We start from the raw sequence: 14,046 nt of genomic DNA, 5'->3' as shown, positions 1-14,046 counted from the left end.
CTTCAGCTCGTTTACACAGAGCTGAGAGGAGAGGACAGGAGAAGTTGTAAGTAGAGGTTGTTCAATATCATATATAATATAACATGTGGAGATGCAATTGTGTTTTTCAAATATTCATAACACTAATGGATACTTGTAAAGGTGTTGTGTGTATGTGTGTATGTGTGTGTGTATATATATACACACACACATATATTATTTCAATGAAAAAAATTATCTGAGAAATTCAACTTGCGTTTTTTTAGGGTTTTTTTGTGATTTATGTCATTGTAATTCTACAAAAAAGACATTTTTGAGTTTTTCTCACTTCAAACAATGATCTAGCCTTATCCATAAAGGTGCAAAACTTCTATATTTTATATATACAGTCTTGGAAAAAATTATTAGACCATCCTTTTCTTCAATTTCTTGTTCATTTTAATGCCTGGTACAACTAAAGGTACATTTGTTTGGACAAATATAATGATGCCAACAAAAATATCTCATAAGGGTTTAATCTAAGAGCTGACATCTAGACATTTTCCATGGTTTTCTTGATAATAACCAAAATCATTATCAAGAAAACAATAGAAAATGGCTAGATATCAGCTCTTAAATTAAACTCTTATGAGCTATTTTTGTTCTTATCATTATTCCATGACTGTATATTGCAGAGAAATACAAGGCTACAGAGAGTAAAATATTTTTAAAAAAGCAAAAAACAAAAAAAGACACCCTGGAAGAGCTTGAGGTTCAGAGGGTTAAACAGCAGAATTTGTTGTTTTGAACTGAATTGAAAGTTCCAGTACATCGTTTCCTATCATCTCTTTATGTTCAGAACTTTGGTGCTCCGTCATTTGATGATAAGAAGTTGGAGGTGGTGGCGGTGTTTGGCAGCATGCAGATGGCCATGTCCAGAGTCATCAACCTGCAGCACCACCGCATTGCACAGGTAACACAGTTATGTGGCAAACACAAATTAATACCACTTTTATGATTTTTGAAGCCTACATGCAAGTGCCAGAAGAATGTAAGTAGAAGTGCGTCACTCACTGATGTATTTTATGTCGTAGGACAAAAGGTGAAAATCTCTTCAGATTGTGTTAACTACAGACCTTATTTCAGGCATCTAACCAAAACATTTTCTCAGTTTCAGGACTCATTCAGCTGATATCTGAAGTGACTGAAGATAAAATTCTATTAAAGCACTTTAATTCATCAAACAACCTTGAGTAATGTGTGCCGGGGTTAGCAGCTCTCTCCCAAAGATTTCTTTGCACAAGAATGTATTTACACATACTAGTATTAACTTGAATCTTTTAAACTTAAAATTGAATGAGAAACACTCTTCCTTTCAGTCAGAAGGACAAAGTCAGTACGTTTACTTGACACTTGAAAAAAAAAAGAATTAATCTGACTATAACTGGACAACTGCAGTGCATGTAAACATGTTAGTCCGACTAATGTTGAAGTTTTCCAACTCTGATTAAGACACCCAGATAATGAAATTGGAATTGGACTTTCGGTCAGTCAAATTAGCTGGTCGAAATAGCCGGTCGCTTTAGCCGGGTGCAGTAGCCGGTCGCAGTAGCCGGTCGAATTAGCCGGTCGAAATAGCCGGTCGAAATAGCCGGTCGCTTTAGCCGGGCGCAGTAGCCGGTCACATTAGCCGGTCGCATTAGCCGTCAGATTAGCTGGGCGCAGTAGCCGGTCAGATTAGCTAGGCGCCGTAGCCTGTCACAGTTGCCGGTCGCAGTAGCCGGTCACATTAGCCGGCCGCAGTAGCCGGTCGCAGTATCCGGTCACATTAGCCGGTCAGTAGCGACGGCACAAGCGTCAGACTGAGGTCAACCGGAAAGGCAGCTATATTAACCCTGAAAGGACGCATATCACCATCCTGTGTTGAGGAGGAGGAGGGAGTCAGTTATTCGATTTTCTCAGTTGCATGTAAACTGGGACAAGGACAGAAGTCCGATTAGACAAAAAAAAAAAATCGATTTTTAAGCATAGCTCGATTAAACTGTGCATGTAAACGCACTGAACGTTTGGGAGGCATTTCAACACACAAATACTTCATGTATATTTTGGAGCTATTTATGTAACTTTTTTAAAGGTGCAGGTTTGAGATTCTCAGTGTCAGCAGAGGACAGAGGCGGTGAAGCAGCAGGGAAAAGCTAAAAAAAGAACAAGAAGTCTCGTCTGACAGCTGCTGTTTTCTGCTCTGTTGCGTTTTTCAGTGCCGCCAGGTGAAGATCACCATCCTCGGGGAGGAGGGGGTTCCTGTGCAGGTGGACGGAGAGGCCTGGATCCAACCACCTGGCATCGTCAAGATCGTCCACAAGAACCGGGCACAGATGCTCACCAGAGACAGAGTAATCTTCCACTCAAATATCAGTTATCTGCTGTTTTACACGTGATTTTTTTTACGACGGTTAACACATTTTACTGTATAAAAATGTGTGTTTGCTGCTGAATTCCCACGTAAATGTCTACTATTCAGCAGCATTGGCTTGAAATACTTCCCCTTTCATAAATATTGCAGCCGTAAAATCCGCTCTCAGCTCTCCAGCATCAGCTCTCTGCACATGTTGTTGACTCTATTTCGGGATTTCTTAAATCATATTCATACCCCCCTGTGTTTGTTCTCTCTTCACGCTGCTTAAACCTTTCGAGAGCTCTTGTGAGCCAAAGCACATTTGGGCAGTTTGTTTCCATGGTTTCCCTCCTCAGAGCGTAGAGAGAGAAGAACGTCGGCCTGCTGGATTTATCCTCCTAAATTTGTCTTTTATTCAGTCAAATGGTGACGGTAATGTTTTAAGTTGATTGACTGTTTATTGACAAGTTGTTAGATTAATTTCATATCTGGATGTAGCAGAACACATCACGCAAAGACAATGTGAGTTTTTTGTCACAGATTTTGCACTGACCGGGGATCTTGCAGGGTCACTATTTACAAGACTACAACTAGATTCATTGCATGCATGCATTTATGTAAGCAGTACGATAGGGCTCATTTTAACTACTTTATATACTGTTATGGGGAGAAATAAAAAATAAAAAAATCTACACACTTTAAATTGATCATGTTTTATGTTAAATCTTGACCTGAAAAGTAATCAAAGCTATCAGCTAAATGTAGTGGAGTAGAAGTATAAAGTTACTAGAAATGGAAATACTCAAGTAAAGTACAAGAACCTCACAATTGTACTTATATTGGTATGATATTATCCTCATTTTACCTGTTATACAGTATATTTGCAACCTGTGTTCATATTTGCAACATGTACATTTCTGCGTGTGAAACATAATTTTCAAGATCAGATTTTATGTTTTCCTTTGTTTCTTTTGGGTTCAACATTTTGATCAAGTAAGTCAAAGTTAAAAATTAATTATCAGGACATATAGGTGAGGTAACGCTGAAAAAACTGATACCAACATAGCATGGTGAAGATTTTTTAACAGATTTGTTAATGGACAAATTGGCCCAAGATTTCAGAGGGTTAAAACACACCTGTGTTGCCGATGAAGTCATTAAGATCAAATTCTAAGTGTCCTTATTCAAATTGTTACTTTTGAGTATCCAGTTTATGTTTCTACACAAACAATGCCTCAACAACAACCTTGGATGAGGTGGCTTTCGAATGTGATGGTGTTTAAACTTGGTTGGCTGCAGCACAACTTCCTCGTCTCACAAAGAAACTCCAAAGTAACCAAAGTCTTCTTTTGTTCTGCTGCCAGGCGTTCGAGAGCACCTTGAAGTCATGGGAGGACAAGAGGAAGATTGACAGCTACCGCGCCAGCAGACCCCGCCTTAACTCCCAGCAGTCCATGGAGTACCTGACGGAGGAGGAGTGCGCTCAGGTTCAGCAGCTGGGCATCGTGGCTGACACACTCATCAACAAGTAAGAAGCACTACACAGCTCAGCTCAGGTGGCAGTTTGAGGTTTGAAGTCTTGTTCAGAGACGTTTTGACAAACCTCAGACTACTGAAGAAGTCTGAGGTTTTGTTTTTGATCCAACAAATCTGACAATAAGGCTTCTGGTGTGCAAGAAAGACATTCTGCCTCATGCAAGAACATTTTTATTCTTATCTTAACCCTCTGAACCCCAACAAGCTCTTTCAGGGCATTTTTTGCTCTTTTTACATTTTACTCACTGTGGCCTTGTATATTTCACTAAAGTATGGAATACTATGGAATCAGCACAATCATGGCTAGAAGTGGGAGCAACTCAAAAATGTCTTTTGTGCAGAATAACACAGTTATAATGACATAAATCATAACAAAAAAGAAATAAAAACGCAAGATGAATTTCTTTCATGATTTCTTCTTTTAAATTTGAATAAAATGGAATTAATGCCAGGGTTCGTACGGGTGCTTGAATCCTTGAAAATGCTTGAATTTTGGGACTTCCGGCCTGACTCCAACATGGCAGCAGCGTGAAAAGGGAGCTCCCCGACATTGAGATTAAAAGGCCCTAAATAACCTATCAGTCCGAGAAAGCAAGGGCAAATGTGAGAGTGGATAGTTAGGGCGATGAGTAAGATTAGAGGAAAAAGTCGAAAATCGAGTAAAAACGCAGATTTAAACCTCAAGCAGGACAACGAGATCGCTAAGCTAACAAGCGAGTTAGCCGAACCGGCAGAAGAGCTAACCGCGTCAACAGGTGATACAGTGAAAATCAAGCTAGCAACGCGGCCGAGCCAAGAAGAAACACAACGCACTTCTGAAAGTATGGCAGACCTGGAAATAATCCTGCAGGAGATACGTGAGTTTCGCCGGGAGAACTCTGAAAGTCTGAAAGAAATTAAAGAGGATATTAGGAAGACAAATGACAGGATAGATGACGCTGAAAAGCGGATCGTGGAAACAGAGGAGCGGACTCAGAACATAGAGGAAGCTACGTTGGAACTCATGGAGCTGCAGAAGCAGGTCGAGACCAGAATGACGGATCTAGAGGGTCGCGCGAGGAGGGATAACGTCCGGATCCACGGAGTGAAGGAGGGTGCGGAAGAAAATGCTCAGTCTATGATCACTTTTGTTGAAAACCTCCTGAGAGAGAAGCTGGATTTATCTCCATCATTTGAGCTCAAGATCGAAAGAGCCCACCGTTCTCTGGTCTCGCAGCCTCCGAGGGACTCCCCGCCGAGATCTATAGTAATGAAGTTACAAAGTTTCCGAAGTAAAGAAGAACTGATAAAGATAGCCTGGCAGAAAAAGGGCTTCATGTATGAGGGAAGGAAGGTGTTTTTAGACCACGACTATGCGCCGGAGATTTTGAGAAAGCGTAAAGAATACACGGGGGCGAAAAGGGTATTGAAAGAAAAGAATATTCGCTTCCAGACGCCTTTTCCTGCGAGACTCCGGGTGTTTTACCAGGGAGAGACGTGCATCTACAACACGGCGGAGGAGGCAACTAAGGACATGGTGGCCCGAGGACTGCAGGTGGAGGTCGTGAAACCGGCGGAGAACTGGGCAGAGCGGATTAAACGGCTAACATGGAAGACGAGCCGAGCGAAGAAAGGACCCGAGACAACGGAGACACGGCATGGGTACAAACAAAAACTGCATGCCTTCAGGAGAGACCGGGATATATGAGGTGATATAGAACTGTAAGGTGAAGATTTGACTATCTCCAGGAAATATCCTAAACCTGTTATGAAAGTTGAGGTGGAAAAAAATAAATAAGACTTAATTTTTGTTAAAACTGCAGCGTTATATAAGTATTTTTGGTTAAAAGTTTATATCCTCGCAAGCTAAGGATGTCGGGGCAGCACTTGAAGCTGTTGTGGACTTATGGACAATGCGGATTGTAGCAGAGAGGGCCCCCTGCCCCCAGGGGACAGGGGACATCCCTCAGAGCAGACTGAACATCAGAGCTCAGACAAGGTCAATAACAGGACCTCACATAAGGAAGCTCGTTTATTATTTTGTTTGAAAATATTTTGTTTACACTTCTGTTATATATTGCTTAGTGTTCATTACTGTTTCTGTAGCAAAGAGGGGAAATGTGAAGGGAAGAATGGAAGAAAGACACAAGTCAGGAGAAATGAAACTAATGACAACATCCAAAAACTGCATTAAAGTAGCATCGTATAATGTAAATGGCATACTCAACCCAATCAAAAGGAGTAAGATAATAAGTAAGATGAAAAAAGAAGGAGTCGGGGTAATATTATTACAGGAGACCCATCTAACAGAGAAGGAACACACAAAGCTTAAGAGGAATGGTTACAACCAAATATTATCTGCCTCCTACAATACAGGACACCGGAGAGGGGTGGCTATTTTAATTTCAGGGAAGTATTCATTTAAAAAAACTTCAGTGACTGGGGACAAAGAGGGTAGGTATATCATGGTTAAGGGGAAATTAGAAGGGGAGATGGTAACTTTTCTTAACGTCTATGCTCCACCAGGCTCAGATTGGAAGTTTTATAGACAGATGTTTGAATTGATGACAGAGGCAGAGGGTATTTTGATTGCTGGAGGTGATCTGAATCAGAGACTTAACTCAGAGCTAGACTCCTCAGGAGGTGGAATACAAAAAAGTGCAATTACAAAAAAAATAAACGGTCTGATGTCTGAGCTGGGGATTGTTGATGTCTGGAGGGATTTGAATCCCACAAGTAAAGATTTTACTTTTTACTCGTCACCACATAATATATATTCGAGGATCGATTATTTTTTGATGTATAATAAAGATAGGCATAGGGTAGAAAAATGTGACATAGGTGTAATGGACCTATCTGACCACAGCCCTCTTTATTTAACAGTACATCTATTGAAAGAGAAAAAGACGACAATCTGGAGGTTAAATCCAAATATATTAAAAGGACACATGAAAGAAGAAATAGTGAAGGAACTTCAGACCTATATAGAGGATAATGACAACGGTGAGGTGTCCCCGTCTGTGCTGTGGGATGCATGTAAGGCCGTGATGAGAGGCAAGATAATAGCTAAATCAGCATATTTAAAAAAGACTAGACAGTTAAGACTTGACACACTAAAATCAGATCTAAAAAAGCTAGAAAGAGAGCATAAAGAAAGATTGGAAGACCACATAAATCAGGAAATTAAAAAAAAGAAAGCAGAGATTAATGAAATTTATATGCAGGAGGTCCAAAAAAAATTACTGTACATGAAACAAAGATATTATGAAGTGGGGGGTAAATCAGTAAAATTGTTGGCATACAAACTGAAAAAACAGCAGGCAAAAAACAACATCTGTAGAATAAGGGACCCACATACAAGATCAACAGTGGAAAAAACAGAGGAAATTCAAAAGTGCTTTGAAAATTACTATAAAAGTCTATATGCTCAACCAAAAGCTAGTAATAAAACCGAGATGGATCAATTTTTAGGGAACTTAAATTTACCAACAGTTACAGAAGAACAGAATCAGGCTTTAACTGCAGAAATAACAGACGAGGAAATAAATAAGGCAATCTCAAATCTTAAGGCTGGCAAGTCCCCGGGTGCAGACGGGTACACCACAGAATGGTATAGATCACTCAGGGCAACATTAATTCCACTTCTGCGGAAGGCATTTAACTGGGTGTTGACGAAGGGAGAAATTCCTTATTCTTGGAGAGAGGCCATTATTTCTGTAATTCCGAAGGAGGGAAAGGATGAGCAGGAATGCTCCAGTTACAGACCTATCAGTGTCCTTAATCAAGATTACAGATTGTTTACAGCCATTTTAGCAAGACGTTTAGAAATAATTTTGCCAGAAATAATCCACTTAGATCAGACGGGTTTTATAAAACAAAGACAGACGCAGGACAATATTAGGCGCACTTTACATGTAATGCAACATATAATCAAAAATCAAATAGAGACAGTAGTGGTGGGATTAGACGCGGAAAAAGCATTTGATTCTGTGGGGTGGGATTTCCTATATAGTGTTTTGGAGCGGTTTCGCTTCCACAAGACATTTATTAAGGTTATAAAGGCCCTGTATAATAAACCGACAGCTAGAATCAGGGTCAATGGGAGTCTTTCAAAATTTATTGCATTAGAAAGAGGCTGTCGTCAGGGTTGCTCAGCTAGTCCTCTTCTTTTTGCCATTTTTCTGGAACCCCTGAGCTATTGGATAAAGCAAAATGGAAATATAGTAGGTATAGACATGGGGGGAGGGATACAAAAAATAGCTTTATTTGCTGATGACGTATTAATATATTTATCCAGCCCAAACACGTCCCTCCCTGAACTTATGACAACCCTTACAGACTACGGTTCTCTATCAGGCTACAAAATAAATGTACAAAAAACTCAGGTTATTACTTTCAACTATCGACCAGGTCAAGCGATTAGAGACAAGTACAAGTTCAATTGGGAATCAAAATCAATAAAGTATTTGGGAGTTAACCTACCCCAAGATTTAGGACAATTAAAATCCATCAACTATGATCCATTGCTCAATAGAATTAAATCTGATATTTGCAGATGGAATCTGATTCCTTATTTAAGTATTATGCAAAGAGTGGAGGTGATAAAAATTAATGTACTGCCAAGGCTACTGTACCTATTCCAAAGTCTACCAGTGGAGGTAACAGATAAAGAATTTAGGGAATGGGATAAAATAATCTCTAGATACATCTGGCAGGGGCAGAGACCGAGGATTAGGTACAGAACATTGCAGCTACCTAAAAACAAAGGCGGGGTGGCACTTCCATGCCTGAAGAGCTATTACCAAGCTGCACAAATAAAAATATTGCTAAATGTATACAATCCCTCTTACTCAGCGAGATGGAAAGAAATTGAGGCCAGCACGACAGATGGGGTTCCTATACAGGCTATAATAGGGGACAATAACTTGAAAAAACACATTAAAGAAGGAATAAACCCATGGTTGGAGATTTCATTAAATATTTGGTTTGAATTTATCATGAGAAATAATTTGAGAACACAAAGTAGACTGTTAAGATGGATTGGGTATGATTCTGAATTTGCGCCTAATAGAACAGATAAGAGTTTTTGTAAGTGGGAAAGGGGACCTACGATATTCTGGGAGCTTTTAAGAAAGAAGAAGATTAAAAGCTTTCAAGAGATAAAAGATCAATTTAATCTGACAAATCAAGATCTATACAGGTATTTGCAACTAAGGCATTATTTAGAGCAAACACTAAGGGGATCAATGGAGGGGAAGGGGTTTGCAGTCATTGAGATGTTTACTTCAGCATATGAATCAAGACCGAGGGAAAAATTAATTTCAAAATTATACAAAGGGATAGAAGACCTTAAAGAAAATGATACTGTGTATATAAAACAGAGATGGGAGAGGGAGGCAAATATTGTTATATCTGTGGATGATTGGGAAGAGATAAATGAACAGCAGTGGAGAACAACATGCTCCTTATCGTGGAGAGAACACGGGTGGAAGAACATCGCAAGATTCTTTAGAACACCAGCACAGACAAAATATCATGAGACAAAGTGTTGGAGACTATGTGGAGCTGTTAAAGCTGATCATTTTCATGTGTTCTGGAGCTGTCCCTCCATTCGCAGCTACTGGCAGGAGCTTAAGAAATGTATGGACAAAATACTGAGGGTAGACCTTCCACCTACTTTTGAGGTTTTATATTTGGGGAAATCAGACATTGACTTTACTAGATCAGGAGACAAACACATGTATAAAATAATGTTGATTGCAAGCAAAAAAGCAATTACCAGAAAGTGGATGAAAAAGGAGGAACCTAAGATTGAGGACTGGGTTGAGGTTATACATAATATTTATGTGATGGAAAAATTAACTTTCTCCGTGAGACTGGAGGAGGACAGATTTAAAAGAATATGGAAAAATTGGGTAGAGTACATAAAATCAATTAGATCTGACTTTATCTGAGATGACCATCATTAGAAGGAAAAGTACCCTGGTTCATAGCTACAGAAGTTGAAAAGTTATGTTTTTTATTGTTGTTTTTTTTCTGTTAATTTTATTTCTAAAATTTTGCTACACTGGAACAAAATGCTGTTTGATTAGTCATCATTTTTGGATGACATTGGATGACTACTATTTCAGTTGCACAATTTTATTGGAGTGAATAAAAATGTAGAGTTAATTTATATCTGATCCAAGATGAAGGACGGCAAGTGTAATCTGAAGATGTATTATTGGAGGGGTTTGATTTATGTAAACCAGATGTATGCAAAATGTTTGTTAAAGTGTTCAATAAAAAGAAAGTTAAAAAAAAAAAAAAAGAAAATGCTTGAATTTTAATGTGGAATTTCAAGATTTTGAAAAGTGCTTGGATTTTGGATGAAGTGCTTGTAAATGCTTGAAATTCTTACTGTATTTCTCTTGCAATCTGACTATAGATAACCACATTTTCAATGGAAAAAAATGTATAAACTGAATAGCCTATCTGAAATGAAGAGCGCTCCACCTGCGTCTTCTTGTTTCTGAGATGTTTCTTGTTGCTCTACCCTGTATCTTCTTCCTGAAGGGAGTTTTTCTAATTCCTAGTGGATGTGAGGGCTCCTGAAGTATTTGTGTTTCTTTCCTCCTAGTTTGGATCGTGTTTAGTTCCACCAGCTGCCGCTTGATGATTTTTGTGAGCTTACTTTTGTTCTAGCCCCTAGATTCCCATACCAGTATGTTTTATGAGATTAGCAAACTACTTTTAGTTGTTAAAAGTGTAATACCATTGCTGGTGGTTTGGTGAAGTGAAATTACCCCTTTTAGTATCGAAGAACTCATCTAAAACATGTCATTTATAACCGTTGAAAGGTACTGGAAAAGCTTGAAAATGGACCTTGAAAAGTGCTTGAATTTGACCACTGAAAAAGTGTACAAACCCTGTTATACATACAAGTACGGAACACACAGAGGCGGATGTTTCTTGTGCAAATTTCAAATAAACAAACGTTTTACAGAATACACATACAGTACATAAAAGCAAGCTTATCAGCACCGTTCCTGTTTGATGATCTCTTAATTTCTGTGTTAAGAAGATTCAGTAAAGAGGTCAAGGGGGAATTCTGCTCTACATTTTGGGATTGGTTCATCCCACTGCAATTAGCTCGCTTATTTGCTACGTTTTCCTCTGCTGCTCTGCTGAGCCGTTTCCTTTCTTTTGCTCTTATAAACCACCGGCGTCCCTCTGAGGTCTTCTCAGCACCTCTCAGTACGTCTGCTTTATCATCAACTTCTCCATCATGTTAGCAGAAATAAATTCCCTTTTCAGGATGATAAAAATTTTAATTACATTTGTAGACTAATCTGAGAAGCTGGGAAACAGTGGAGAGATGCTGTGCACTTTCCACCTACTGCTTTGTACTGAAATCTATCAGTACAAAGTTTAGAATAAGAAAACAACAATTTGAGATTCAAAGTGGAGATGTTTGGAGGAGACTGATGAACTGGCTTTCATCAAATGAAGTGAGAAAGAGATATTATTAATTAAATGTTTTATTAAATGAGGTTTTGGGATTCAGTGGTCAAAGTCTTGGCCAAGTTTAAAATCCAAACACCCAAATGTATTGAGTTTAATATAATATAAAGCAGGAAATTTTCATGTTTGATAGGTTAAAACAATATTTTCTGCCATTTTTGCATGAATACTTACTTTTTAATACATTTTTTAATATGATTTATTTGTTATCTAAATAGTTGTTTTTTCTGTTGGTCAGCTAATCAGTTATTCAACTAATCATTGCAGCCCTGAAAATTATAATATTTTTTTACATGTTTTTTTCCGGGATGCTCTCCTTTTGTTGTGTCCATAAATCCATACTATTTGTTTTTGGTGGGGGGGGGGGGGTTTACGTCTTTTTTTTTTTTTACGTATTTTTCAACAAAAAAAAAACAAAACTGTTTTTTAAAAACATTTTTGTTAAATTCTACATGTTGGCCTATAAAGTTGGAATCAAATATTTTGTACCTCTTTCCCTGAAATAACTGTGACAATGTGATTTATTCTTGACAGATAAAGTGCATATCTTCTAAAACCTTTATTAATCAACCTCTTCCAAACATATCACAATGAAAATGAAACCACAATTAACAGAGGATTGTTTCTGAAAACAAAATTTTTCCGATTTTATGGGCATTTGGGTAAATGGTAAATGGACCTGCACTTATATAGTGATTTTCTAGTTGCTTTGCGACCACTCAAAGTGCTTTACACTACAGACTGCGCTCATTCACCCGTTCACACAGACATTCATACTGGTGGCAGAGGCTACCCTAAACGGTGCCACCTGCCACCATTGGGAATTCATTCATACACCGATGAACGCAGCATCGGGAGCAATTTGGGGTTCAGTATCTTGCTCAAGGATACTTCGACATGTAGGCTGCCATGGTCAGGGATCAAACCACCAACCCTTCGGTTGGGGGGCCAACCAACTCTACCAACTCAGCCACAGCCGCAGGGTGTATTTTATTTAAAGTTTAAAAAAATATGCTGTTAAGATGACATTTTTTCAATGGCTAAATAAATATGTGTGATGTGTCCAAAGTCAATGAGTAATCATGTTAAATGTTTGTGATTATTGCACATAGCAGAGTTTGTTCCAGACAAACTATTTGAGATTTGGTCCGCCCAACATCAGCAACCACAAATTATCCTCAAGGGGCTTCACAGTCTGCACAGCCTTCGACGCTTTCTGTATTTAGACGATCCTCCCTTCCCAAAAGAAACTTTAGCAGGGAAAATATATGAGAGACAGTGAAAGAAACCAGGATTTTGTCCCATCAACAGGCCGAGACAACTTGTTGGAGTAATCACCATAATTGCAGCTTGTTGAAATAATAATTACAGCTCTTTCAAGTCTATGATTTCCTCCCTCGTCCCACCCGTAGGATCCGTGAAGCGGCCAAGACCCACAAGCTGGTGGAGCAGGAGTTGGCCCACGCCGTCAACGCCACCGCCCTGGTGCTCACAGAGGCCAAACTGTCCAGCCCCGAGGTAAGACACGGAGCAGGAGGGAGGCAGACGGACGGACAGATGGTTGATTTGACTGACTAACGCATTCAGATTTTCAGCATTAAGCCCGGGTCTCGTGCTGTTAATTCTGCAGCCTGTTAACCTGAAATGCATCAGTGACGTCACTTCAAGGGCACAGCAGGCTTCCCCCCTTTCCTTTATGAGAGATCAAGATTTAATAAAAACCACATTATGAGTTAATTATAAAAGAAGAAAAAAAAAAAAGATTCAAAATCACATTTTATGTTGGACTAAAGGACTGAAAAAGACACAAAATGACTAAAAAAGACACAAAATGACTAAAAAAAAGTTAAAAAAAGTCACAAAAATGACAAAAAAGACACAAAATTACGGAGGAAAAAAGACACAAAATGACCGAAAAAAGACACAAAATGACCAAAAAAAGACACAAAATGACCAAAAAGAGGGACAAAATAACTAAAAAAGACACAACAAAAGACACAAAATGACCAAAAAAGACACAAAATGACATGAAAAGACATGAAAAGGATTCAAAAATGGACAAAATAGCCCTATAAGACTCCATAGAGTTAATTCTACAGCCTGTTAACCTGAAATGCATCAGTGACGTCACTTCAAGGGCACAGCAGGCTTCCCCCCTTTCCCTTATGAGAGATCAAGATTAAATAAAAACCGCATAATGAGTTAATTATAACAAAGCAAACAGTTAGCTGCTGCTTTGGTCGGAATAATCAAACAACCAACTGGTTTGTCTTAACCCTCTGGAGTCTCCAAAAGCTCCAAATCATGACTTCTTCAAGACTCTACAGACTTAATGATGAGAAGCGACATTATAAAGTAACTGTGAAATAAAAGCAGATTGTGGAAAAATAAATACTGCTGGAATTAAATAAGCATTAGTTTGTATTTGTCAAAATATGCACATAGCTAAAATAATGAGCTGAATTTTAATTACTTGTTTTTTTAATTATTAATTTCTCTAAAACGTACTAATATTAATCAGCTATTGAAGACTGTAATGTTCTTTCAAACTTTTTTTTATTATTATTTAATTTATTTATGTCTTTTTTATTTTAACTGTACATTCTGAAAAATCCAAAAGCAGAAGGGGAAAAATAAGAGAAAATAAACTGATTAAAAAAATGAATATATTACAT

General features: G+C 38.5%; 1 protein-coding gene across 1 annotated transcript in view; it reads left to right on the top strand.

Annotated features, from left to right (window-relative positions):
- Positions 1 to 14,046, top strand: part of si:dkey-172j4.3 (diacylglycerol kinase eta) — a 128,001-nt gene that overhangs the window by 108,653 nt on the left and 5,302 nt on the right. Inside the window, exons 24-27 of the mRNA XM_059354919.1 lie at positions 818 to 931; positions 2,217 to 2,351; positions 3,718 to 3,881; positions 12,784 to 12,889. Of these exons, the coding sequence (XP_059210902.1) occupies positions 818 to 931; positions 2,217 to 2,351; positions 3,718 to 3,881; positions 12,784 to 12,889 (519 nt within the window). The remainder of the gene's footprint in view (positions 1 to 817; positions 932 to 2,216; positions 2,352 to 3,717; positions 3,882 to 12,783; positions 12,890 to 14,046) is intronic.

This window comes from Centropristis striata, chromosome 17, assembly GCF_030273125.1.
Source record: "Centropristis striata isolate RG_2023a ecotype Rhode Island chromosome 17, C.striata_1.0, whole genome shotgun sequence".
In the NCBI taxonomy this organism is placed as follows: Eukaryota; Metazoa; Chordata; class Actinopteri; order Perciformes; family Serranidae; genus Centropristis; species Centropristis striata.
The sequence above is the reverse complement of the archived record's forward strand: the minus strand, read 5'-3'. Positions and strand labels throughout refer to the sequence as shown.